A 24,199-nucleotide genomic window follows, 5' to 3' on the forward strand; every position below is an offset into this window, starting at 1 on the left:
AATAATTTTGGTTTTTACCGGTTCTAACTTATGTAATCACCTCAAATCACTGCAAACTGTTTCTCAGCTGACTCATTTACAAAAGAAGACACCTGCCCTGTCAGTCTTAGTATACAAATCATGAAAATACTGACATTGATTTTTTTTGTTTGTTTATTTTGGGTCACACCTGGCGGTGCTCAGGACTTACTCCTGGTTCTGCACTTAGGGGTCAATCCAGCATCTCAAGGGGACCATATGGGATGCTGGGGATCAAATCTGGGTTGGCCGCATGCAAGGCAACAGCCTTACCTACTGGACTATCACTCTGGCATTAATGCTGATTTTTATTTATTTTTATGTTTTGGCTTCTTGGGTCACACCCGGTGATGCACAGGGGTTACTCCTGGCGGTGCTTGGGGGACTATATGGGATTCTGGGGATTGAACCTGAGTCAGCCGTGTGCAAGGCAAATGCCCTACCCGTTCCAGCTCAATGCTGATTTTTAAAGAAAGGTTCCCCAGAACCTTTTCTGAAAATAGTATCCAGGGTATTCAGGGAGTTTTGTTTTTCTCAAAACCAGGCCTGCTGTCCTGGGTTTAAGCTTTGCTGAGGGCAAAGTTCAGAGTTCAGAGATGTTTGTGAACCATCAGCACGCAGCTGTGCACTAAAGAACTAGTTTCCTTCCTTGAGGAAGAGGATTCAGGCCCAGGAAATGGCTCAATGGCCTTGCAGATGTCACTTGTGTATGAAGATCTGGGTTTGATACCCAACACTCCTGTTCTACGAAAGAGGCTTTCATCAAATGAGAGAGAAAGACAGACTGAGAATACTGTTGAATGCAGGATGAAATCAATGTGGATATTAAGGGAGTATCTCTTTTCATAAGTGCTGACAAACTGTAACTGATGGATAGGCCCACACATGCTGCCCATTGCTGTGTTTCCTTAGAGGCTGAGCACAGAAGACGACCTCAGAGGCAAGCTTGTTGGACACCACACTAAGGAAAAAAGGAACAATGGGTGTGTGGTGCTGCCAGTAGATCAACCTATACCTGCAGGGTGAGTTGCATCAGGAGCCTGATGGTGCCTTTAGGCTTCCTGATACCCCAAAATTGCCGCTGCGCATCTGGCTGGACCCCAATAACTTGGGACCAAATTTCCTGGTAAATTAAATGGCCCAATGTTAGGTATGTGGGAGTCATACCCACAAACCACCCCCGGCTCAGCTATACAAGCTCATTTACCAGCCTTGCTTCAGACACCCATAAATAAATCTTATAAGAGATCAAAAGCATGTCATTTAAGCACATTAACAGCCATGATTCAGAGACTCACAAATGAATATTGGAAGAGAGTAGCACGCCGCAGAGATGCCTCCGGACCCCAAATATTTAAAACATTTTATAATTCCTGAAGCACGTGGCTGCTTTTGTGGCTGCATGACATCTCATACTATTCATAACAAGGAATACAAAATAAATTATTTAGCATCTGCCGATGGGGCAGACTTGGGTAGTGGTGGGAAAATTTGAAATAATGGTGATGGAAGGTATAACAGTTGTGCGACTGGTGTTGAAATGTAAACAATTACTGTGAACAACTTTATGAAATTTGAAAAATTAAAAAAGTATTGTGGAGTCTGCTTTAGTCAGTTTAATCAGTGGCTGAATAAACAGCATTACTCCTACATTTAAAAAAGAAAAAGAAAAAAAGGGAACAAGTTTTACCCAGAGTTACAAAGCAAGTTAATGGTTCTGCTAGGACCAGAACCCAGTCTTCTGATTTCCAACTGAGATAGATGAGGGGAAGGCTCCATATCACTGCCAACCGACACAGCAATGTCTCAGGAGGAGAGGGGAATGACTACATGAGCCCATCACTGCATGGTGGGAATCAGAAGACAAGAGCTTCTCAAAGTCAGCTGTGCATCCTGGTGTTTTCTCTGAGCTGTGTCAACAGAAAGAGGAGAGGTGACAAGTGATTCACAGATGTCTCATCATACCAGGGATATAAGGTATTAAGTATCATACTCACAAACATGAGGACATTTGCTTAGCTATGTTTTGAAGCTCAAGGTGCTGCAAGATAGAAATAACAACACAGAGTCCCTAGGGAACAGCCCAGGAGAGGAGACACATTAACAGCTATGTCATTACAGAGTAGCAAATTATGTGAAGGGGGTGAGAAGGTAGGATGGGGAAATCTGGAGGGAAAGAGAAAGGCTTTTCACCAAAAGGGATGGTCTGGAGGCTTCAATGTACTGCTCTCATTTTAGTCTACTCTTTAAGGATGAGGGCAATGTTTACCAGGTTAGAAAGGAAAGGAAAGGCATCTGGACAGATGTTAACAGTATGGGCAAAGGGATGGAAGTATGAAGGCGAATAAGCCATTGGCAAAAAAGTGTGAAATAGTCAGAGATGAAGCAGGAAAGAGGATGAGATCCATATGTACTTGCTTTGCTACTGAGACTGTAGCAAAGTATTTAATGAAATTAAATTATTTGCTTTTTGGGTCATACCTGGCGATGCACAGGGGTTACTCCTGGCTCATGCACTAGACATTACTCCTAGTGGTGCTCAGGGGGACCATATGGCATGTTGAGAATCAAACCCGGGTTGGTCGCATGCAAGGCAAATGCCCTACCCACTGTGCTATTGCTCCAGCCCCTGCAGCAAAGTATTTTATACTTGGAGACACAAGGTTGTCTTGGAGATATAATTTGTCAATCTGCCATATGATCTCTGGCAGAATGAAAAAGACACTGGAAATCGCAAGCATTGTGAGTGCTATTCTGTTTGTCTACGCTTCGAGGCCAAAATCAGCAAGGTGGTAGTGAAAAGGGAGAAAAAGTGGCAGGCACTTTAAATATAGGGTTGCAATTCTGTACTCTAAACTGGACACAGTGGGAACTCGTTAAGTATTTACTGAATATATCCCTTAATCTGTGACTTACTCTAAATTTACCATAAACAACTTTCCTGAGAGGTGTAGAAAGAAATAAAAGAAGGGAGGAAATACAAGGAGGGAGCAAAGTTGCTTTTGGTTGTTTGGGCCACACCTGGTGGTGGACAGGGATTACTCCTGGCAATGCTCAGGGAACTGTACACATCTATATCTATCTTACCTGGCGGAAGAGAAGGCTTTTGAGCAAAGCCTCATATTTATCCATTTCAATTAATACGTAGTGATAAAAAGTACTGCTTAGTATTTGCTAGACATAGTTTTAGTATTTGGGAATCAGCAGTAAACAAAACACAACAAAATCCCCTGTCTTGGTTAGACTTGTTTTTTTTTTTTTTTCCTTCTAGGAAAGAGAGAAAACACTGTTAAAATATACTGACCTTCAGGAGGCAAAGTGATGTCAGTTGGGTCCAATGGGACAAACACTGCAATCAGAGGAGAATCTGATCCAATGGTCCCGAGGCAGGAGTCCACTGACACATATTCCAGACAAGGCTAACAGTGTGTGTGGTTGGGACAGGGTGAAGGAGGGGACGGGCAGGGTATCAGGTGGGTTTGGGGGCTTGTCATTGGTTATGGCAGGAAGAGAAGAATCATTACTGTCCATCCATAGTCACTCTGAAACCTCATCATCTAGTTCTAGTTGAGTTCATGCTACTGTTCTCTAATTTTCCTTTTTGAGGGCAGTGGATTGTGCTGGAGATTGGACTCAGATCTCACACATATGTTCTACCACTGAGATACAGCTCTGATCTTTAAGAAAATGATTACTGGACTGGAATGATAGTACAGCAGGTAAGGCACTTGCTTTGCACGCAGCCAATCTGGGTTCAATTCCCAGCATACCATATGCTCCCCGGAGCCCAGCATAAGTAATCCCTGAGCACTGCTAGGAGTGGCCCCCAAACAAACAAAAAACGAACAAAAATAAAGATCATTAATTGAAGTCTAATATATTAGTTCCAATGTTTTAGGCATATCACGTTACTGCTCCCTCAGCACTTTTCTTAGTTACCGCTTCATTAACTGCTTCTATCTTCCTAGCAATGACCTTGGATTCCAAGGAGCACTGATGCCTATCATGATCTCAGATGCTTCCTCCAAGCTAACCCACATGAAACTCCCACTTTTTTAATACTGCTGTTCATAAGCAAATAAACACCTAGACTTTCTCATATTTTAGAAATCCTATTCACTTTGGAAAGTTCTAGTAATTTCTTTCTTTTTTAATGTAGGAATTCTATTTATTAAGTTCTAGTAATTTTTAAAAACATTTGCTTTCTGTTTTTAAACTCTAAACACTACATAATGTATTATCCTTTTAGTCCTCGGAACAAGTAGTTAGTTATTAATCTCCTTAACTGGGTTATCAGCTCTTAGGTAGGAGACAGAAACTATGTGTGATTCGCTCGTCACTCTGGCACGAGCATGGAACAGATCTGTGACTTTGCAGTACTTGCTGATTTCAACTACTATTCTTGCAACGTAAGCACAGGACTGGCTGTGTAATGCATACCCACTTGGGCTCTGCTGACAGGTAAACAGTGCAGAAAGCACTAGATGGCAAGTACAACTAGATGGATCTAAGAGGGAAGATAGAAGAAAGAAAACAGGTTCCAGATTAAAACATAGTTAGAATAGGGAGATATCTCAAAGGGCTGAAGGACTAAGTTTGATCCCTGGCATTACACTGCCCCCTGAGTATCACTGGGGTGGCACTGGGGTGCATCCAGCTCCACCATGCCCAAGCACTAACTATATCACCTGGCACGGTTGGGTCAAATACTGTCAAGGACCTTGGGACCTCTGAGCACTGCTTGGGAGGCCAACTTCCACCAAAACCAGGCAGAGTTGGATTCAAATTCTCACACCGCAGAGCTGATTAACCGTTTATTTATTTATTTATTTATTTGGGCGGAGAGTATACTTAGTGGTGCTCAGGGCTAATTCCAGGCTTTGTGCTCAGGAATCATGCCTAGCGGGGACTCCGAGGGACCACATATGGTGTCTGTAGTCAAACCCGTGTGGAAAGCATGCAAGGCAAGTGCCTTATCTGCTGTACTATTGTTCTGGTCTTGATTGTTTAAATGAGGTCATTTAGCCTTATTTTGATCTTTGATCTTCTCACTTGTAAATGGGTATGCAATCTATTCATACCATATCATAAACCCACTTGTGGCAGTGGTTAAATGAGGTAATGAATGTACAAAAATGAGTATGGAATTTGGCACAAGAAGATGCTCAATAACTTGCTGTCAAATTACCTTGACAAGCCATATTTTAAAAATGCAGCCCAGTATCTAAGTGTAACATTACTAGTATGTTTTTCTATTACCCAGGTTTGATCCTCGGCATTCCATATGGGAGTGATCCCTGAGTGCAGAGACAGGAGTAAACCCTGAACATTGCCAGGTGTGACCCAAAAAGCCAAAAAAAAAAAAAAAGAATTTTTTGGGTATATTTTACTTTCAACAAGTAATAAGAAACAAAGACAAATTTTGCAAAAAGATTTTTTTTTAGTCTTTTCTTCTATCCTTTCATACAAATTATCTTTAAGACATTTAGTTTAGTTTTTTTTTTGTAGGAGTACTGCTATTTATTCAGCCACTGATTAGCTGATTGAATTGTGCATGAACTCCACCTTACTTTTTTTCCCCATTTTTTATAATTTTATTTATTGAATCACCGTGAGAGCAGTTACAAAGCTTTTGGGTCTAAGTCTCAGTCATACAATGAAACACCCGTACCTTCACCAATGCCCATTCTCCACCACCAAAACCCCCAGTATACTCCCATCCCACACCCTCCCCCTGCCTGTGGGGCAGATGATTTCCACATTACTCTCTCTCTACTTTGATCACATTCACTATTTCGACATCAGACCCACCATTATTTGAGATTTTACCCCAACACTAAGATCTGCTGAAAAGGCAACAATAGACAATTTGTGTTCTCTTGCTGGTTATGAATAACATATGATGTCGTGTGGCTGCAGTAGGGTCAGGTGGTTTTGAAACTCCGAAATTTTAACACTGAAATCTGGAGGGATTTCTGCCAAAAGCCACTGGGTTTCGAGATCTGCTCCTGAGTCTCTGGGAAGACATTTAGTTTTAAATATACAAACTGTCAAAGTAGGTGGCTGTGGTAGGGCACTAAAGAACTAAAAACGTGATGCCAGTGTAGTGACTCATATGGGAACATGGTATCTGTGATACAGCTAAACACAAATATGCTTGAGGAAGACTTTGTCCTGAGATAAAGTGCTTCAAAGTCTGTTTTAAGGTCTCTGATGTGCACAGATAATGAGAATGAGAACCTCAGGGGTCATGATGTAAGTTTATAATCCCCGGAGTAATGTCTCGTTGGTAAGTGTATGGGGAGAAGGAATGAAAGATGAAGCAATAGTTACTGTATGAGCTTTGTTTTGTTCCTAAGTGACAAGGATGTACAACACGAACCCAGAGAGGACAGTGCTAAGATAAATGGCACCAAGAAGGGAGCCATGACCCAAGTTGCCGACTGCTAGTGGGCTCATTAATCTACAGTTGCTTGGCTCTCACAGCCATCACACATCTCGGAACTACCAATCCCAACACACTCTCTCTCTCTCTCAAAACATTTGAATACATGCCTAAATCATGTATACTCCACAAAGACACTTTATTTTTTTGGTAACGGGGCCATACTCATCAGTACCCAGGGGAAACTCTTGCTCTGTGCTCAGGGATTGCTCCTGGGATGTTTGGGGAATCCTGTGGTACCAGAGAAGAAATCTAGTCCTCTTGCTTGCAAAGCAAGCACTCAGCCCTTTGAACTGTCTCTCTAGTCAAGGGTTCTAGTTTTTTTTTCTTTTTTCTTTTTCGGGTCACACACAGTGATGCTCCAGGGGTTACTCCTGGCTCTGTACTCAGGAATTACTCCTGGCAGTGCTTGGGGGACCACATGGTATGCCAGGGATCAAACCCGGGTCAGCTACATAAGAGGCAAATGCCCTACCTGTTGTACTATGGCTATGGCCCCAAGGGTACTATTTTTTCAGAAAGTCTATTTCTTTCATTGCTTTCCCTCAGCACTAAGGACACTGTATAAAAAGAGTAAATACTACATAATTTTTTGGGCTGGAGCAATAGCACAGTGATAGGGCGTTTGCCTTGTGTGCAGCCAGCCCGGCCAAGCCGGGTTCGATTCCTCCGCCCCTCTCGGAGAGCCCAGCAAGCTATTGAGATTATCTCGTCCACACAGCAAAGCCTGGCAAGCTACCCGTGACGTATTCAACATGCCAAACACAGTAACAATAAAATGGAGACGTTACTGGGCCTGCTTGAGCAAATCGATGAACAATGGGAGGACAGTGACAGTGACATAATTTTTGTCATTGATTTATTTAAGGTTTCTGCTCTTAAACAGCTCAGATCTAGTGAAAAAGAAAAGAAAAATTTCGGTAACATGTGATATATAATATGATAAAGAAAGCAAAAAAGCTTGAAGAGTAAACAAGTGGGAATTCTTTTTGTCAGAGAAACTGGCAAATGATGATGCTTGACCTGAATCTTTTGTTTGTTTGTTTTGGTTTGGTTTTTGGGTCACACCTGGCCGTACTCAGGACTCCTTCTTGGTGAGCTCAGGGGACCATATGGGTGCCAGAGATTGAACCTGGGTTGGTCCTGTGCCAGGCAAGCACCTTGCCTGATCTCTCCAGCTTTGACAAAGAACATTTTAAGAGAGATTGAAGGTGGATGAAAAGTAGGGTAAGGGATCTTTGTGCCATGGATTCTCTATGTCTATCTGGCTAGCTGGTAAAGCCTATGGGCTGTCCTTTCAAAAAAGCTTTAAAAAAATGCTTCATATACAATACAAAAGCAAATAAAATTATATTGGTATTAATCGTCAAAATATTAAAAACTAACATTGGGGCTGGAGCATTAGCATAGTGGGTAGGGCGTCTGTGATCAGGTTCAATTCCCGGAATCCCATATAGTCCCCTAAGCACTGCCAAGAGTAATTCCTAAGAACAGAGCCAGCAGTAACCCCTGAGCATCGCTGGGTGTGTTGCAAAAACCCAAAAATAAATAAACCACTACATTAAAAAAAAAAATCCCCCAAAATAAAAACAAAAATATCCTGTGATGTCAGTTGTTTTTTTTTTTTTTTTTTTTGCTTTTTAGGGTCACGTCCGGCAATGCACAGGGGTTACTCCTGGCTTTTCACTCAGGAATTATTCCTGGTGATGCTTGGGGAACCATGTAGGATGCTGGGAATTGAACCTAGGTCAATCACTTGCAAGACAAACTCCCTACCCGCTGTACTATTGCTCCAGCCCCCTGTGACATCAATTCTTAATAAATGAACACACCTAACTCTAGGTTAATAACTACTGTAATTTTGAAGTGATAACTGGTAAGATGACTGGTGATATTATAGGATACCTGTGGTGATCATAATATGATTGGAAAATATCTGTGATTTCTACATCACAGGTACTGTTAATATTACTGTTAATATTACCATCACTGATAGATGGAAGAAATGTTATATGTTAGTACAGGATAATAAAGATGCAATTGTTTTCCTATTCCAATTCACCAACCCTAACTTTTTTTGGGGGGGGTGGTGCACATCCAATAGTGTTTAGTGTTCCATGCGGTATCAGGGGTCAAACCCAGGTCTTCTGCGTGCACAGCACATGCTCAGCCAGGAAAGCTATCGTTCTGGCCTGACTTTTATCCTTAGATCTCTTGGGAGATTATGGATCTAGTGTTCAGAACCTTTAACTTGAGGTGCATCATGAATAGAGACTGAGTGGGTACGAATATCAAGGGAACAGATCTAAGAGAAAGAACAAAGTAATAAATCAGAGGATATGATGGTGGGTAAGGAGAAGAGGTATCATAAGTGACTCAGATTCTCAATTAAGGAAATTTGATATACAAAAATTTGAGTAACTAACAAGGTCCACATAAGTCCAGAAAGCTTTCGTGTTGCTTAAACGTTTGGGGTTAAGAAAAAGGAGAACTATTAAGGTAATTAATCGTTTTGGGGCCAGGGCCGATAGCTCAAGGAGCCGATGCACAAACCCGCTCGGCAGAGGCCCTGAATTTAACCTCCTCGCACGGTGTGGGAGCCTCCCCTTACGTAAGAACACATAAACATTTCATATAAATCTCTCCTCACAGCCGGAATAGAGAGGGGATCACTATGAAAATGATGGTTGGAGGAATCGGTCGGGATGGGAGATGTGTGCTGAAAAGTAGATAAAGGACCAAACATGATAACCTCTTAGTATCTGCACTGCAAACCATAATGACCCAAAGTAGAGAGAGAGAATGTCTGCCATAGAGGCAGTGGGAGGGTGGGAAAGGTGGGAGTATACTGGGGATACTGGTGGTGGGGAATGTGCACTGGTGAGGGGATGGGTGTTTGATCACTGTATGACTGAAACTCAAACATGAAAGCTTGTAACGATATCTCATGTTGAATCAATAACATTAAAAACATGCAAACACTAACTAGTTCTTACGAGTTCTATCACTTGAAGACTTGTGAAGACAGGCCACGAGTGTCCGGGATAAGTGAACGGAGCACACATACCTTTCAGGCTTAGGTGCATTGCTCTTTCCACCAGGATACTGACTGTGAAAGTCTCTTTCACCTTGGAAGGCTGCTCCTGGTCGACTTCTGTGGCGTTGCTGTTGCTGGAGACCTGGACGGAGGCAGAGGACTTCGGGAGCTCCCGTGGCGGAGAGAGCTGGATTTCAGTGCTCCTCTGAGGGAGCTGCTCGGACTCACTGTGGCTGCTGCAGTCCATGGAGTCCACGTCAGGAACGGGCCCCGAGTTTGGGGCCTGAGAGGAAAGAACCACATGAACGCGCACGGCAGCTCCTGAGAGATTAGAAGCGTTTCGTCCAAACAGAGGATACACACCTACAAGAGGATGGAGAAGAGTGAGTGGGGCGCGGGACCCAAGAACACGCCCTCGCCTCAGAGCTGCTGAGGTGCTCGTGGTCCTCCCTCTTCTGGCAGGTCGAAAGGTCTCAATATGCCAATTCATGAAAGAAACTGTCAAGTGAGTATGTGATGTGAGGATTTTTACCCCCACACTCACAACACATACTACTTACTAATGGAAACTAGTGAGAACCCTCGTTGGAAAACAGAACCCTGGTTCTCGTTATTTTAATTTTTTTTAATTTTAAGTTTCTCCTTTTCCCTCCCTTAGGCGTTTTTGTTTGTTTGTTTTGGGTCACACCCAGCGATGCTCAGGGGTTACTCTTGGCTCTGCACTCAGGAATCATTTCTGGAGGTGCTTGGGAGGCCTTAGGGGATGTTGGGGACAGAACCTGGGTCGGCTGCATTCAAGGCAAATGTCCTACCTGCTGTACTATGGCTCTGGCCCATAGGCTTACTATTTTTAAAGCCAAGGCAAATGTCTACTAGGACAGAGCTGTTATGGAAAGGAATAGAGGCTGAGGGCCAATTTGTAAACTCTGAAAATATTTAATGAAATTAGGAGTGACCTGTTTTCTCTTCCATATGTTCTACAAACTCTTTCGGAGAAACTGCTCTGGCAGTCACCTTGAATACCACTTGTGAGGGAAGCAGGAGGTGGTGGCACGAAGAAAGAAAATCATATTTGTTGAGTGTTTTTCCTGTGCTAGTATCTCAGAGGGGTTTAGTAACCTGCCAATGTTACTTGTCCAGTAAATGGCAGATTTAAACCTGGGCATCTGGGAGTTTTACACCATGCTTGACATTAAAATGGGATCCGATAAAGAAAGCACTAAAACAGTATTTGCAAAGATGGGAGGGAGAATGACTGGATAGACTGTGTCACATGACAAATGGTCAAAGGTGTCGCAGTTGTAAAAGGCCCTGCAATAAGAGGAAACAAAGCTTCGATGTGGAGGACGTGGAGAGGTCTGAGAGAAATGGATGATCAAAATATTTCAATGCAATAAAAAGAGATCTCTGAGTTCTGGTCCTTAAATCCACATTGTATCTCAGACTTCAATTCTTCTCAGAGTGAAGTTAAAAAAGCCAGTTTTATGAACTATCGTTGAGGATGAGAGGTGGTAGGGAGGTGAAGGTGCCTGAGTTACTTCCCTCTGCCAGATCTTATCTGTGCCAACCCCACCAAGGTATACTGCTACCAGGTAAAGTACTTTCGGATGCGGCCCTTGACCCTTTGTTTGAAATCTCTTTCGTTAGAGTAGAAAGAATACTTAATAGTTCATAACTTAGGCTCTTACTTATTTTCATGACTGTATAACAAATCTGATACTTATGAGATTCCTGGAAAGGATCAAATCAAAGCTGAAGGTGGTGGGGGGGGGGTGGTATCTCATCTAGATGTTCAAAACAAAGAGAAAGCTGGCACCTCTTCACTTACCACTGACGGTCAGTGTCCCGGTTGACCTCTCGCCAAGTCTGGCCAGATCCACATAGGCTGAGCCAATCCAGGTGTCTGTCTGGTGGGGCCTCTCCACATTATCATTGCCATAAGCCCGCCATACTTGGATCTCTAACCGCTCCTCCCTGAAGTACCAAAGCAGAGATGGGCTCCTGGTCACTTCGGCTCTTTTGGATGTCTTGAAAGTAACCATGACCAGCTTTTTGTTTGTACATTCCTTGGGCTTCTTCAGAGGGGTCCAGAAGCCGTCATGGTCATATAGCTTGTAGCGGAGGTAGCAGTGTGTGCTTTTATGAATGTGTGTCTGGCCAGCAAGCAACACACAATGGGTAGGCAGCCATAGTCTTGGGGTGGAGATGGTGATGACGGCTGGCTCATTCTCGTTCATCTTCATTAGGTCCTTCAGCTTATCCTCATGGCTCCAACCCAAAAGCTCGGCAGCTTCCAATACCCGTTCTCTGTCTCCAGGATGGGTGAAGGAGATGGAGAGCTCTAGACCACCCACAATCTTCTGCATAAGATCCAGGCCGTGAGAGAGAGTCCCATCTTCAGGCAAAATGATAGGATACCATCCTATGATCCCTTACAGGAGAAAAAAAAAATTAAAAAAAATTCTTATCTTAAAAGTAAAAAGACTGGGCCGGAGTGATAGTGCGGCAGGTTGGGCAATTGGCTTGCACACAGCCAACCCAGGTTCGATTCCCAGTATCCCATATAATCCCCTGAGCACTGTCATGAGTAATTCTGAGTGTAGAGTCAGGAGTAACTCCTGAGCATTGCCAGGTTGCCAGGTGTAACCCAAAAAAAGCCACAAAAAAAAATGGTAAAAAGACTTACCCACTTCTTCCTTCAGAGGCTGAACATAATGATCTCTGAAACTAATTTTAAGAACAGTCATAGGTTCTTATGTTTTTGATAACAGACATTTTGGCTCTAATGAAAACTATTATTATTCTCAAAAAAAAAATGAAAATGCATATACATAGAACATTTTACACAATTATAGAACTTAAATACTAGAATCAATGGTTCCTTTTGCTCTGTACTTCTAAAATTAAGGTCCATGCTGGCAGATACAAATCATAACATTCACTAAAAAACAACTCTGGGGCCAGAGAGTTGGCTCAATTGGCTGAGTACATACTTCGCATGCAGGAGACTTGGGTTTGATTTCAGGTACCACATATAGTTCTGCCCTAGAAATAGCCCCTGAACACTGCTCCATGGGACCCCCCAAAAAATACAAAATATAACAACAACAAAAAAATCAACTCTGAATACAAAGACAAATGCTTTTTTTTTTTCTTTTGCTTTTTTGGTTACACCCGGCAATGTTTAGGGGTTTCTCCTGTACTCCTGGCTCTGCACTTAGGAATTACTTCTGGCAGTGCTTGGGGAACCATATGGGATACTGGGGATTGAACCCGGGTTGGCCATGTGCAAGGTAAATGCACTACCTGGACAAATGCTGTTGCACTGACTTCTTTCCAATGGATTAAATTTAACTCACACAGTGGGATTTCCTAGACTGTGCATGTTCCCTGATAAACAATGCAGTACATTTCAGAAGGAAGGAAATGGGGTTCTGTAAATCCAGTCCTGTGTCAAAATTTCTACATGTAAATTTCATTGAGTGCATCGAAGAGTCTTGTGAAGTACATCTTATTATTTTTATCATTCTAGATGAGGAAACTACGGATCTGAGAAATAAAGTATTAGATCACAAATAGTAACACTGGATGACAGTGAGATTTGAATCCAATATGAAGTCACACAAACTTCTGACAGACACAAAGTATTAGAGAACTGATCCGATTTCAAGTCACAAATGTATTTTAGGAAATGTGTGGTAGAATTTTGGATATTATAGAATCCCAGGAAGATGAGCAAGAGAAGGAAAACTATTTACCAATATTTACCAAGTGTCTGCTTTATGTCTGCACTGCACTGTAGCACTGTCCTCCCGTTGTTCATCGATTTGCTCGAGCGGGCAATAGTAACGTCTCCATTGTGAGACTTGTTCTTACTGTTTTTGGCATATCAAATATGCCACGGGGAACTTGCCCAGCTCTGCCGTGCGGGTGGGACACTCTCGGTACCTTGCCGGGCTCTCTGAGAGAGATGCAGGAATCGAACTCGGGTCAGCTGTGTACAAGGCAAATGCCCTACCCACTGTGCTATTGCTCCAGCTTTATGTCATGTACTCTAAGTTTCACAGAACTCATTTTTGTCAGGATTAACTGTATCATCCCAAAAGTTAAGGAAATCGAGGCTCTGAGAGGTCAAGGTCACCAAAGTAGGAGTAAAGTAGGATGGGCACACTATTCTCGGACTGTTTTTGTGGTCGTGTCTTCTTTTGGGACTTTATTTTACCTCATAATCTTTCTTTAGTGAGAAAGAATGAATGAACCTGGATTTGATTTCCAGTAGTGGTACGCACTAGTTGTGTGGTTTATACAAATCACTTTAGTTGCTGTGAATTAATTTTATTATTTGCCAAATGAAAATACCACGATGTTGTGTCTCTGTGAGGTAGGGTTATCATCTTAGATCGCAAACAAGATCTAAGAAAATATTTTATAAAGTTCTATATAATGAAGTAGGAATAGACATGTTTCATATCAGAGGTATTATTATTATTATTTTTATCCCTCCAGATGAGTTAGGTTTTGCGTTTTCTTTATTAGAAGAAAATAGAAATAGTTTTAAGAGAAGACTTAAAATTCTTTTGAAAAAAAATTTTGGGGTAACTAAGAGAATTTTGGAGATGAAATGAAAGGGCCCTATTTTTGTTTGCACATCTTGCCAGGACATGTAACAATATGATATCTTGCAGGGAAATGAATGAGAAAAGATACCCCAGGGTCCTTACCAGATCTCTTGACTAGCAGCTCTTTTGTTGGAACTTTCACTATTCCAAGCAGATAATCTTTGAACAAATTGATACTCGTTATATCTCCAACTGTAAAATCAAGTGAAAGAGAGAGATTATTTGGTGATTTATAACTCAAGGACTTGTGTCTATAGTATAGCTACATAACCCTCACTTACTACATCTCAGTGATAGAAGATACATTGGAGATTCCCTTGCTCCAAAGTTCAAATGCCATCTAAATAAATCTGGGGCGGGGGGGGGGGGCACATCTGGCAACGTTCAGGGCTTACTCCTGGCTCTGCACTCAGGAATCATTGCTCAGGGGACCATAGGGGATGCCAGAGATCGAACCGGGGTTGACCATGTACAAAGCAAGTGCATGCTGTACCATCACTCCAGGTTCTATTTTTTTGTTTTGGCCATTCTGTGTTCAGGGCTGCTCCTTGGGGGAACAGTAATTGGGGGACCATGTGATGCCAGGATTCAACCTGGGCCTAAGCACACAAAGTGTGTGCTTAGTCCACTGAGCTACTGCTCTGGCCTCTAAATAATATTTTTTTATTTGATTTTTTTTTTTTTTTATGTAGGAGTACTGCTATTTATTCAGCCACTGAATTTTGCATGAATTCCACTCTGGCCTCTAAATAATTTTTAATTAAATCTTCATATGTAAATGAAATGATTTTAATTTGAATAAAATTCAGGTACACAAGAATACTTAGTGTGTACCTGAATTTTACCAATTAGTTCCTTCATACCTTTCATCTTGATTCCCTTACTAACACCACCATATATTCTCTCTCTACATTGTTTATTATTAAAAAAAAATGGGGGGTCAATTCTGGCAGTGGTTGGAAGGGTATGGGACCATTCTCAGAGGTGGCTGTGGGCCAGGAGTGCGGTCGGGGTGACATGTGAAGCTGGGGATCAAACCCAGGGTTTCCCTCAGGCAAGGCATCTGCTTTACCATTTGAATTATATCCTCAGTCCCACTACGTTTTTCTGCCTATTCTCTTTCTTCTCAATATACTTTCTTACTTTCTGCTATACCCCTATACCCTTGAGAAACTGCAGATGGTGACTCATCTCCCCTCAATACTAGTCCATATGTCCTCGGAAGAACTGTAACATTCAAAAACAAGAGTCCCAGGCCAGTGGGATAACAGAGGAATTGAGGCACTTGCCTTGCTGATCCTGGTTCAATCCCCAGCACTACCATGAGTGATCCCTGAGCACAGAATCAGGAGTAAGCTCCGAGCATGGCCAGGTGTGGTCCCCAAACAAAACCAAAAAGGGTTCCCCTTAATCCCACTTGTATGAGTCATTAGTTACTAACCTGATTTGGTGTTTTCATGATAAACCGCAAAAGTGACCTCCGCAAATTCCAACAGCTCCGCCAGGAAAGAAGCCTCCCCACTGCAGTGCTGAGTTACCACGTTACATGGGAACTCAATGTGATGGGAGAACTCGGGGCAGAAGGAACAGGCCACAGGACGGGTTTGGCGCAGTTCCCCCTTGGGCAGGAAAGAGAGGTGGGTGGTGACAAAGGCATTGACTCCGACTGCAGCACTGAACTGCAGAGCAGGTTCCTGCTCAGCCAAAGCCCTGGAAGGGAGGAGAGGGGGAATCAGAAAGCAGAATCAGAAATCCTCTCACAGGCTATAAAACAGCCACGATCTCATGAGGCCGCCAAGAACGCTTTCCAGGTATCCTAACTAGGCTTTTGGCAGTCCCACAAAGTGTCTCCCTTCTCCCCAATTACCCCCTACCCCCTCTATCTCGGGCACACAAAAACTGTTAATAATTGGGTTTCAGGCATACAATGACCCAGCACTATTTCTTCCACCAGAGTATCCACTTCCCTCCACCACTGTTCCCCCTTCTCCTACCACCCCACGTGTCCCCTGCCATGGTTAAGTCCCCTTCTGGAGACCTTGATAATCTAGATACAGTGTTTTGTGCTGGGGTAAGAGAAGACAGTTTCTACTTATAAGAGCATTACTCCTAGAACAGACACTGCATGCTATTGACTACATCCTTCAAAGACCACCAGGAACCAACTATGGTCGAGTCAGTGGGGCTTACTTGCTAACTGCAACGAAGGTGGATATAAACAGGAATTCATGAGGCACTTTGCAGAAGGTAGGAAAAGAACTTAGAGCATTGGGATCGTGTGAGCTAATTTGGGAGAGCATGGAAGGAAGCAGGGCTCTGCTGTGGTTTGTGATTCTTAGTAAATATTATCTAGACAAGGGAAGATTAAAGTAAGGCTAACACTATTATTGGTAAAACAGATTCCTTCATTTTGCCCAAGAATGAGGGGAAGTTAGGCATTTTTATGGTTTTTATAATGAATTGTTTTGATTTATGCTTATATAAGATTATGCAGTCATCTTATTTGTTTCATTAGGACCTTGCTTCCACATTTTCTCCCTTCCTTTTTTTTTCTTTTCAATCTTTTTGGCTAGATCTGGCAGTGCTCAAGGCTTGTTCCTCATCCTATGCTCAAGGACCACTGCTGGCAGGCTCAAAGGACCATATGAGGTGCCAGGGGTTGAGCCTGGGTTGATTGTGTTCAAGGCAAGCACCCTACCCAGTATACTATTGTTCCGGTCCCATGTTTCCTTCTTCTTTGATCTTTCTTTTCTTCCACAGAGTGGTGTGTGTGTGTGTGTGTGTGTGTGTGTGTGTGTGCGCGCGTGCACACACATGCACATTTTCTTGAACTGGAAAAAAGACTATTTGGAGAGATTAGTGGCGAAGAATATTACGCAAATTAAATGCTTTACTAACAGCAAGGTAAACGGGTAGGGAGTTTGCCTTGCACACGGCCGACCTGGGTTTGATTCCTCCATCCCTCTTGGAGAGCCTGGGAAGCTACTGAAAGAATCCTGCATGCACAGCAGAGCCTGGCAAGCTACCGTGGTGTATACAATATGCCAAAAACAGTTAACAAGTCTCACAATGGAGACGTTACTGGTACCTGCTCGAGTAAATTGATGAACAATGGGAGGACAGTGCTACAGGGCTACAGTGCTACCAACTGCCTCAATGTTGGCTCTCACATGTAATCACTCAATTATTTAGAGTCTGTGAAGTTAAAAATGAACAGTATGACTCTTAAGTTTCCAGAAAAAATGTCAGGGAGCTCTCATCTGCTTCCTTCTCACACTCGTGTCTCAAGAGAAAGAGTCTGCAGCAGAGATATGACCTGGTTCCCACTCTTACTGGGTATGATCTAGAACTGGATATATGGCATATATGGCAGGGAGGCAGCCAGGGACACAGACAGTGTTTGACTAGAGAAACACAGCCTTGTGGATAAAACTTGATGTAAGCAAAACATTCAGGAAAACAGGTGCTTCAACCCAGGTACCAAGAATCTACCTGCATAAGGAAGTTGTGGAAAAGTTGCAGTCTTGAAAGGAGTACCATTCTAGGTACAGAGAAATAGGAACAAAGACGAGGAGGTAAGGAAAGGCCGTGTTGGTGATATATAGAAAATACAAAAACTACTCTAGGTAGGAAAATAGCAGGACAAAGGCCCCCAAGGGAAATGAGCTTGGCACACTCAGAGGCAGCAACAAGGCTAGGGACTGGGGAGAGCTGCAGAGGGAGGACTGGAGGAAGAGGCCATAAAGACAGTGGGTCAGAGCAAGCCAAGACTTACAGCCATTTTAAAGAGCCTGGCTTTTATTTTCACTTAGATCAAAGTGATTGGTAGGTTTTATGGAGATGTCAAAGTCTGACTTAAATTTTCATTGAGAACAGACTGAAGGGAAACAAGCTAGAAAAACAGGAGATGGTATTCAGAAACCCAAAATGAGATCACACGGTTATAGTGATGGGTGCAAGGGTTCAAAGATGTGTCACTACGGGAGTAAGCGGTTAAGCTAAGTAAAGCATAAAACTGTGGGACAAGGGTAAAGAAACTAATAACAGGGGAGGGGCGGAGCAAAAAAAAAAATGAAGCTAATAACAAAACAACAAAGCTTAAAAGTGATGCTCTCCTATTCTTCTATGCTTTCTTATGAGAAAAAGAAAAAAGAAGACCTGTGGGTAAGAAACTGAAAATATTTTTTCACAGTTTGTGTCTGTAAGCATCAGAGAACATGCAGAACACAACGGAAAGAGGTGTGAGAATTGTTTCTCTAAGACAGACTTGCTTGGGTCAGAGCAACAGTACAGTGCTGGCCATGTACTGGCTTTCTGGTGTTCAATTCCTGGCACTCCTTATGGTCCCCTGGGCCTGCAGGTATGATCCCTCAGTGCAGAGCCAGGAGTAAACCCTGAGTACCACTCCCATCCTCCTGGAAAGAAAGAAAAAAAGAAAAAAAAAAAAGAATTGACTTACTTGGCTGCTGCTTGTAGACCACAGGCTCTAATAATCTGGACTGAGATAGAGACAGTCCGGGCAGCAAGAACTCCCTCTGCTGTCCTCAGAGTCCGTCTATACCGTAGGCCCACGTCCAGTAACCCTGAAGAATGAGAACAAAAAACAAACAAGGTTGAAAGGTTGGCTGGAGGAATTCCCATTCTACTGGTAATTCCCATTCTACTGTAATAATGATCACCAAGGAAATGAGATATTATAATAATACCAATGAACAAAAAGAGAATCTGTCCAGAGAATCATCATGTTATTATACCTTAAGGATTAATAAAGGCAGAATATGCTTTTACTTTACACTTAAGAAACAATGGCTTGGAGATTCAACTGCTTGCCAAGATCACAAGGAAAAAATCTAGTACTTAAAAAAAAAAAAAAAGAAATCCCAGCTGAGATGAACTTTAGCTATTCTTCTTGTAAGCATTTAAAAAAAAATTTCAATATTGCTTTAATTACTATCACTCTGTAGTACAGTTTGAAATTGAGGGAAAGTGATGCCTCCCATCTTTTCCCCAAGGATTGCTTTATCTATTGGGATCTGGGGGGCAGGAGGGGAGTGGTTATTGTTTCATATGAATTTTATAGGAGTATTTGAGCTTTTTTATTTTTATTTTATTGTCTTTCAAAAATGACATGGTGACTGCACTAATCTGTACAGTGTTTTGAGGGAATACTGCCATTTTAATGGTATTAATTCTCCCACTCCATGGCCAGGAGATGTGTTTCCATTTTCTTGTGTCCTCTTTCACTTCTTGGAGTAGTGTTTTGTAATTTTCTTCGTATAGGTCTTTCACCTCTTTAGTTAAGCTGATTACGAGGTACTTAATTTTCTGAGGCACAATTGTGAATGGGATTTTAAAAAATATCTCTTTGTTCTCTTTCATTATTTGTATATAGGAAAGTCATGGACTTTTGCATATTTTGCAGCCTACCACTTTGTTATACAAATCTATTCTTTCTAGGAGTTTTCATAGAATCTTTAGCATTTTCTAAATAGAGTATTGTGTCATCTGCAAATAGTGAGAACTTGACTTCTTTTTTTCCTATCTGGATACCCTTGATATATTTTTCCATTTTTTTAATACCCCGATGGCTGAATGTGAGATCTGAAGGATGCTGTGCTGCTAAGGGCCCAGTGGTGCTGTGGTTCACCTGAGCCACCTTGGTGGGTTCTTGGGGGATTGCAGTCACACTCCCCCGCGCCCCCGCAAAACAAACCCAAACAACACCTTTTACATATCATCTTGTTATACAAATTTTACTTGTTTTGTTTACCTTGAAAGGATAACTATTCAACTTATCCCACTAATAATTCCATACAGGACTTTGGCATAGTCCCAAACATCTGTTGCTGCATTTGATCCATACCAAAAGATGCATGAAATTTGGTCCTGTCCAAAATGTCTGTTGAGTCGTCTATATTTCCTTCATGGACATACCATGCTAGCCATATTCTGCTGAGTCTTTTCAAATAAAGAGAGCTCGATGGGGACTGGGGCAATGGGTCAGAGACACATGCCTAACACTGGGTGGGATTTCTGGCAGTGCCTGGCACCCTCAGCTCTGCCAGGTGTGCCCCAGAGAGCTGGGCCTGAATATTAGGGCAAATATACAGGCCCTAGTACTGTCCAAACCAATTGGCAAAGTGTCACTGGCAGTGGCCCCCGGCCCCTTAACACTGCTTAGGAGGCTTCCTGAGCCCCTTCAGATGATGTCCTACTGTCAGGAATTAGGGTTTTTCTGCTGGGCCTCTCTAGCACTACCTGTGAGCCTGGGTGATACTCCTGGTGCCACTCATTGTGGTAGTGAAGGCCTGACAAGTCAGGAACAGAGCCCAGGGATGCTGGAGGGCATTAGGGTCATACAGTGCTGCAGATCATATTTGGTCCCGGAGCATACAAGAAAATTACTCAAGTCCCCTAGCTATATCCCCAACCCTCAAAAAGGTTTAAAATTTTTCCCTTCTTTTGTAACCACCTGGCCAACAGTAGCTGTTATGGATGTTTGATTAATGTTTTATGAGTTTCATACCTGACTGGCCTGGCTGGATCAGCCTAGAAGTAGGTACCAGTCCAGGGGCATGGTTGGTCCATATTCCTTAAAGGGAAGTATGGGAGTCACATTCACTAATCTCTCTCCAAAAAGCTACAGATGCTTCTTGTCGACTACTGTGACAAAATCTCTATAGGACACAGCTTGGATGGATACATCACCCAACAGCTCTGGGTCAAGGGGTAGTAGCAGGGATTTAATTAAATGCTGGTACCCCTTTCAGGGCAGATATAACATCCAAAAGCCACATCTGTTCTAACATTTTCAGAAGAAATCAGAGCTCTGATATATAAAGTGCTTATGTTAACATGCTTGCTGTGTTCTACAGAGAAGCTTGACAACATGCACACTGATCTGACAGAGGGACCCAGCCACAGTCAACCAAGCATCCAGGACACTAACACCACGTAGAGCAAGATTCTGTCTCAGCTTGTTCTCTGTGTCTTTTCCTAATTCTAGTACTCTTCCTCTATATGCATCTTCATGTAAACCCCGTTTTTCTGTAAGATTCATTCCAAGCCCACTTCAATTCCTTAACCCCATGTGCCATTACTAATGAGGTTAGTGAGTCAAGAAGAGTTAATATTGGTCCTACTCCCACAACACAATTTTACACAATTACTGGACCAATAAAGCATGAAAGTTTTTATTTATTAACTTTATATATTACTTTGTGTATTAATCTTGCAAATCGAAGTTGTAAACTAAGACTTATGGGCTACTTAAATCTCAGAACATTTTCTAAGCGTGATGTTTTTTGAACAGAGGCAAATTTCAAGAATCTTCTGGCATGGATCATATGTGTCAATGGATATTTGGGACTGGACCAAATGTGTAAACAGACATACTGGATTGATCCAAATGCCACCTAAACCTCAGAGGCAAATTCTTTTTTTTTTTTTGTCACACCCAGTGGTGCTCAGGAGTTACTCCTGGCTCTGCACTCAGGAATCATTTCCAGTGGTGCACAGGGGATGATGTGGGATGCTGGGATCAAACTGGGGTTGACCATGTCCAAGGCAAATGCCCTACCTGCTGCACTCGGCCTCTTCCGAGGAAAACTTTAAGGAACAATAGAAAAAGCTAATCAGTGAGGGTCAGATCAACTTATCATAATGATGACAAGATACAATCTTGGTTTAAGTGCTCTTCAACAAACAGGGATAGTACCTTGATTTCTGGAGGCTAATCCTGTTATCTGATGTATAGAGAGTTGGTCATGCTGCTAGAACATGGATGTAATTGAAACATCCATGTTCTAATTAATTCTTTCCAACTTTTTAACACCACTACATAATACTTAGAATTTACATTCTGACAGCTTAGTAAATGCTCATGAAGTTAAAAGTGAAATGAGACAAAAAACATTTTTAAAGTCCATGGAATTATGAATTTTCTAAGTTTGCATGCAAATTTGCAATATATATTCCAAAAACTCATTTTTCTAAGAGAAGATGTCTCAGTTTTCAACAATTTTTTTTATAAGGGTAAAACAAAATGTGTTCAACAACTTAGAGATAAAGAATATTTATGTGTGTTGACTTTATGGCGAAATACAAGTCTTTAATTACCTGATGATTGGTTCCTCAGTTCTTTCCTGTTCTCAAGTCTAGGGGTCAAGGGGAGACTGAAGGTTTGTATTCCCACATCCTCACGGTGTTGCGCGGTTACCATGGCACAGATCCTTGATAATGGCAAGGTTCCTTTGGCAACCATCTGGTCTTTCACAGTAGGATAATAGTATCTGTAAGCAACAAAAGCACAAGCTGTCAGCCTGAAGAATTAGGTGGACAATGATTCAGCTGGCTCCAAGGATCAGCTTTCGGTATCAAGCTATCTTTAGAGTCTTCTTGATCTACATCTGTGGTTCATAGTTCTGCTCATGTCTAGGTGGATTTTCTGCCCACCATGAACAAGTGCATTAACTAAACCCTGTGTTCAGAACAATGCTTGGCTTTCCGCTGGTTTTCAGTTTGTGGTATCTGCATCTGGCATGGCCTTCTGGGGGCAGTCACTTCTGAAAGCATTAATTCTTCAGTAGAGAAAGAGATTCTGAGTGGAGCTGTCCCAATATTCTTTGACTTCAGGCTTAAGTCCCTCAATTTGGATGAGAAATGAGGATCTATTAATACTTAATCTATTTCCTTCTCATATTAAAGCACTCTATTGTTTGATCATAAAGCTGTAATTTAAACTTGATTTCTTTTCTTTTTCTTTTGGCTTTTGGGACACACCCAGCATTGCTCAGGGGTGACTCCTGGCTCTGAGGCTCAGGAATTATTCCTGGCAGTGCTCAGGGGAACAACATGAAATGCTGGGGATTCAGCCCAGGACAGCTGTGTGCCAGGCAAATGCTATATATACTATCACTTTGGCCCCTCAAACTGATTTCTGATTGTATTCAGTAAGTTTCTTGAAAGTGGACTTTTCCCATTTCTGTTTCTGATACTATTTCCTATTCTTTTATATTTATACTGCTGATTTCTGGGGGCTGGGGTGGGGCCAACAAAAATGAAGTCTGAACATCTGTCTTCATTTCATTATCTTTCTTGGATATCTAAAAGTCTGTGACAAAAGCGGATTTCCATTTTGCAAAGGTTATTTGTGGTGGAAGAGATTACAAGAAACAATTGCAGAAGTGGGGAGACCATTACAAATCTACATACTAATTTTCCGAAGTTAACAAAATGCCGTAAGATAAGCAGAAAAGTAAAGGCTATTGAAACATTTAAGAGAAGTAAAACTGGCAGAACTTCACTTTCAGATATGAGCAGTGGTTAAAGTTGTGAGATAAAACCATTGCAGAGTCTAATAATTTAACAGATTCTCGTAAAATCTGAGTGAGTCACTCTCAAGGCCAAATAACGTAAAACAGGGCTAAAGGAGCTGCTCCGACTTGCTTCCTTACAATTCGACCTAGGCTGGTTAAGGAAAGGACACCCTCGGATTGAGCATTTCCTTCCTACACACGGGGTTCAGGTTCCCACTCTACCTGCACCAGACTTCAAACTGGACTCCACCTCCAGGCACGGCTCCCTGTGCAGAGAAGACACTGAGAAGGAGTCTCTGCATTGGAACTTCAGCTGGCAACAGAAGAGAGTGATGGTGCTCACTAGCGAAGATGGGATCGGGAACGCAGAGAGTGGTCGCCGATCTGAAAGGCTTCAGAGTGATTCCTTTGGGAAAGAGAAGCAAGCCACAATAATCCAACAAGTCATTTAGTGCTGCTTATCTATTTTTTGGTTTTGTTTTGGGGCCACACTCAGCGGTGCTCAGGGCTTACTCTTGGCTGTGCACTTAGGAGTTACTCCCGGCAGGCTCAGGGGATCATATGAGATGACAGGGGATCACCTGGCATGCCAGGGATCAAACCCAGGTGGGCCATGTGCATGGCAAGAGCCCTACCTGCTGTATTATCACTCTGGCCACAAATCTGTCTTCTTGTTAATGTCGTGTGATAGTATGTTAACATTCAGTACTACTCTATTTTATATTCAGAATGCTCTTAAGAAAGCAAAGCAGGTAGTATTACT

General features: G+C 42.3%; 1 protein-coding gene across 1 annotated transcript in view; it reads right to left on the reverse strand.

Annotated features, from left to right (window-relative positions):
- The window catches only part of C2CD3 (C2 domain containing 3 centriole elongation regulator), a 133,754-nt gene that overhangs the window by 49,394 nt on the left and 60,161 nt on the right, over positions 1-24,199 (reverse strand). Inside the window, exons 18-24 of the mRNA XM_056115984.1 lie at positions 23,659-23,842; positions 22,238-22,410; positions 18,579-18,702; positions 15,561-15,829; positions 14,222-14,311; positions 11,329-11,931; positions 9,531-9,863 (exon numbers count right to left, since the gene is read on the reverse strand). Coding sequence (XP_055971959.1) covers positions 9,531-9,863; positions 11,329-11,931; positions 14,222-14,311; positions 15,561-15,829; positions 18,579-18,702; positions 22,238-22,410; positions 23,659-23,842 — 1,776 coding nt within the window. The remainder of the gene's footprint in view (positions 1-9,530; positions 9,864-11,328; positions 11,932-14,221; positions 14,312-15,560; positions 15,830-18,578; positions 18,703-22,237; positions 22,411-23,658; positions 23,843-24,199) is intronic.

The sequence above is a fragment of the Sorex fumeus genome, unplaced genomic scaffold, assembly GCF_029834395.1.
Source record: "Sorex fumeus unplaced genomic scaffold, SorFum_2.1 ptg000030l, whole genome shotgun sequence".
NCBI lineage: Eukaryota > Metazoa > Chordata > Mammalia > Eulipotyphla > Soricidae > Sorex > Sorex fumeus.